The following is a 3,873-nucleotide window of genomic DNA, read 5'->3' on the forward strand; positions in this document are numbered from 1 at the left end:
GGCATATATATGGTTTAACAACATATGCATGGTGCTGAAAAATCAAGATCCGTCTTACAGTAGGAATAGATGAATTGTGAAATGTCAGTTTGTGTGCTATTAATGAGCTTTAGTTTTTGTTAGTTTAAAGTCGAGTTTGAGACAGTGGTTGAATTGTGAGTGGTGATTCTCCAGTGGTCACTTCCTGTGGGGTGGGGTGGTGTGTGTGTGTGCGTCCTAAAGTGTTGGAGGAGCTGAGAGAGTAGGCCTTGTTTCCACTCAACCTAAATGGTATATTGAGGTGTAGTAGATTCCCATGACAAAAACACACACAGTAGTGCATAACATGCAGTTTCACTGGAGACCCAATCTAACAAAACACAAACTTTGAGACTAGATCGTTTCCATTCACATAGTTTCTATTTGAGTGTCAAGAAATAATATACCGTGTCTAGAAAAAATGTTAATTAAGACCAACACTGAGAACTTTACATTAACTGAATGAATGAATGATAGAAGCATATTTCATTTTCATTTCTCATCAAAGCGGTATGACCCCTGTAAATGCTATACCTAAACACAGGAAGGAAGTATGAGAATAGAAGTACAAAGTGTACTGCACAAAACCCCTAAATCTTTATGTGTGGTTCAGCAAACACTGCAGTGAAGCCAACCTGAGGGTCTTTGCAGAAATGATGAGGAATGAACCCGCAACCTTGCACAAAGTTGTTTTGTGGTCCATAGAGGGTATCAAAAATAGCTGACTAGAAACTCATTTGAGTCGCATTCATCTCTGAGCTTTTCCCTAATTCAAGATTTTAGCATTGTTCTCAGTTTAAGTTGTTCATAAAATGCTCATTATTAGAGAAAGTGAATGAATTCTATGTTTTAATTTGTTTTATTTGTAATAAATAGCTCTGGAAATCTTCAACCAGAAAATCAACATAATTTCCAGAGACAGCCAACCCACTATCACATGCTAATATTAGTGGCCATGGAAAAACCTCGACACAAACTCATCTCAGAGTGACACATCCTACCTTGATTCACTTTTGAAATCAACAATAGTTTTTGCAATTTTTTATTGAGCACAATTCTTAACCATTATTGATATATTACTCAGTCAATATGACCACTGATCCTGTGAATATACAATCAGACTTTAGAGAAAATAAATATTTAGATTTAATCAAATTTCTCCTGATACAGAAGCGTATTAGTGTTCTTTCAATCTGAAACTCTTCTGCATGACATTTCTAAAGAATTTAATGGCTACAGGCAACTGATACATTCAAAATCAAATGTGAAACTCTGAGGATCTCAGCCGACCTCTTCATCTGAAATCACAATCATGTCCTTCATATGCACCACCTAAGTGTCCTCCATGATCAGTTGATCTTGAAGAGGCCAAAATAGTTGCTGTGATAATTTTTGCTGATCAGTTTGGGGTTTGAGACATTGACAAACAGCCAGTCGGACTGCCTGAGATGCTGAAGCGAGCCTAAATGACTGCCGGTCATCCACGGATGTTTGCTCCCCACCGTACAAAACCCCTCTTGGTGATCTTCCATGATTATCCGGCTGTGGCCGTTTCTCTGCCGACTGATTATGTGTGTATAAGATTCTCTGGAGTTGCACATGGGTGAAATAAACTCCACGCGGGAGTAAACGAAGTACAAACCGGTCTTGTTGACCAGAAGGCCACCGTTGATGTACTTGACACCTTCTGTGAAGGCATCACCAAATTTTGCTTCCCACTTCAGAGTTCGAGATGATTCGCTCTGGTCAGCACAACCTGAACAAAATATCCTGATAAGACACTGTTTTGTAGCAAAATATGCATGCCTTCTGGACCAAATCTTACCTATTAAGTGTGCTGCAGAGTTTTGTCTGTTCTTGTTCAGCTCAGCAGGATATAGGCCTGTCAGATGATAAAGCAAGCAATCAGGTCATCATGTTAACCAGAGAAGATTTAGCACAGGATGAGGCTGATAATTGATAACTTGGTCACGTAACTCACCAACTTGTTTCTGTGGAACGGGGCTCTGCAGTTGTGCGGGTATTTCCTGTCATTGGACATCGGAGGGAGGAAAATGGGGTCACCAATCGTTTGATACACACATATTGAGCATTCAAAAATATTCTCAAACTGATACAAACAGGCCTTTTTGATAGATATCTAAAGTTCTGAAGTCTAAAGTCTAAATCTAAAGTTAATTGACTATTTGTTATAAGACAGAAAGACTGGTTTCAGACATCTGTACAGATGAAGTAGAAGATATCTTGTAGCCTTGTGACCAGTCACCACAAGTGTTTTTTTTTTTTTTTTTTTTTTTCTCGCTTGTAATTCTGTCCTACTTAGTCGCGTGTACATGGTGGAAAGGAAACTGAAAAAGTATACTTTCATGAAGATCAAAGAGATCCAGATCACATAGACAAGAATGCTCCTGGCTGCTTTCCAGCTCATGTATGAATACTCAAGGCTTCAGAACTGTTTTAAATTGTGATGTCAATATATATGTGAGTCAGTCTAAAGCATTTGGACACCTGAAGTTGCATTTTAATTCCACGTAATTGAAACAAAATAGCATTATTCCCAGAACTAGTTTCCCCTGTGGTTCACACAAGTGTCCTGGCAGAGTAACCATAGGTGTAGTTCACCACATTAACTATTAACATGATCCAGTAACATTTGGTAACCAGAATGCATTGAGAAAAAAAACAATATAATAATATATCTCCATTTTTTCTGTGAAATCTTTAACTTTTACTACCTTTCTTGACATTAAATGACACTTTATTAGATGTGTTATAGATATAAAAATAAATTCTTTAGATGATTTGAATGCATCAAAATACATTTTGGGTCACTGTATATATATATATATATATATATATATATATATATATATATATATATATATATATATATATATATATATATATATATATATATATATATATATATATATATATATATATATATAAAATACACTGTTAAGTCCCTCTTACCTGTGTCAGCTGCTGCATTTCAGTCTGTAACCTCAGGATCTGATAGGCTCCCAGTCCCAGGGCTGCAAAAACCAGCAGGAGTATCAGTATCAGTACCCAGACTATCCCTTTATTCATAGTCCCCCAGCCCCTTTTCTTCATCTCAGCTCGGGCAGGCGGGAAGGTCCAGCATGGCACAGGTGGTCTGGGCAACTGCTGGTGGTAATACAAGTCTTGTTCAGGATGACCTCTGCCAGAATCCACCGTGAACACTGGCTGGGGCGAGTGGCCAAAGTTACCGTTCATGTCTGCAGAGCTCAGAGGAGTGTGAGAAACTGCGAGCAACGAGACAGCTTATCTTGAGAAGGTTGTTGCTGAACATCAGTTTTTATAAAGGTCCTGCAGTGTGGTTAAGACTTCCCACCCACCCACACACACACACACACACAGGCAAGGTCTCTAACACTCATTCTCTGTCTCTGATCGTTTCTTTTTCTCATGCAAACTGATGTTTAAGGTGGACTTTTATGATTTTTTTTTTGGTTGGTGTATTAGCATTCGCATGCATTTGTAGCAAACCAACATGCATAAAGTCATATCTGAAAGGGGTGTGATGATGACATCATGGACAGGAAGCTATCTTGAGTCTTCTGTGCGCTTGCAGGCAATAACTGTTCTGACAATTATTAGTAACAGTAGCATACGAAAAAAAGATTTACAATTTAAGATTTACGATTGACTTCTTGAATAAACCCTTCAGCCCAAAATGACAAGTTAGTCATTTACCTTTACCCTCATGTCATTTAAAAACTAAACAAAATACTGTCTTTTTCAGAAAATTGTTATTAATAAAAATTTAGTCTGATTCATTAATAACAGGACCAGTAAATGCATGAGATATTT

General features: G+C 37.7%; 1 protein-coding gene across 1 annotated transcript; it reads right to left on the reverse strand.

The window, feature by feature from the left end:
- Positions 1 to 1,044: 1,044 nt before the first annotated feature.
- LOC127938706 (tumor necrosis factor ligand superfamily member 6) lies at positions 1,045 to 3,353 on the reverse strand. Its single transcript, XM_052535524.1, has 4 exons — positions 2,992 to 3,353; positions 2,000 to 2,045; positions 1,844 to 1,900; positions 1,045 to 1,774 (listed from the first exon to the last, which is right to left on the reverse strand). Exons 1-4 carry the CDS (start codon positions 3,274 to 3,276, stop codon positions 1,368 to 1,370), a joined length of 795 nt encoding a protein of 264 aa, XP_052391484.1. The 5' UTR covers positions 3,277 to 3,353; the 3' UTR covers positions 1,045 to 1,367.
- Between the last annotated feature and the right edge of the window lie 520 nt (positions 3,354 to 3,873).

This window comes from Carassius gibelio, chromosome A20, assembly GCF_023724105.1.
Source record: "Carassius gibelio isolate Cgi1373 ecotype wild population from Czech Republic chromosome A20, carGib1.2-hapl.c, whole genome shotgun sequence".
NCBI classification, from domain to species: Eukaryota; Metazoa; Chordata; class Actinopteri; order Cypriniformes; family Cyprinidae; genus Carassius; species Carassius gibelio.

Bases quoted from the DNA above. Each gene is read 5' to 3' on its own strand.
- LOC127938706 (XM_052535524.1), bottom strand. From the start codon at position 3,276: ATGAACGGTAACTTTGGCCACTCGCCCCAGCCAGTGTTCACGGTGGAT. The intron at 2,046-2,991 runs GTAAGAGGGACT...GTCCAATGACAG, and splicing joins AAATGCAGCAGCTGACACAG to GAAATACCCGCACAACTGCA. The intron at 1,775-1,843 runs GTAAGATTTGGT...TATTTTGTTCAG, and splicing joins CTCTGCAGCACACTTAATAG to GTTGTGCTGACCAGAGCGAA.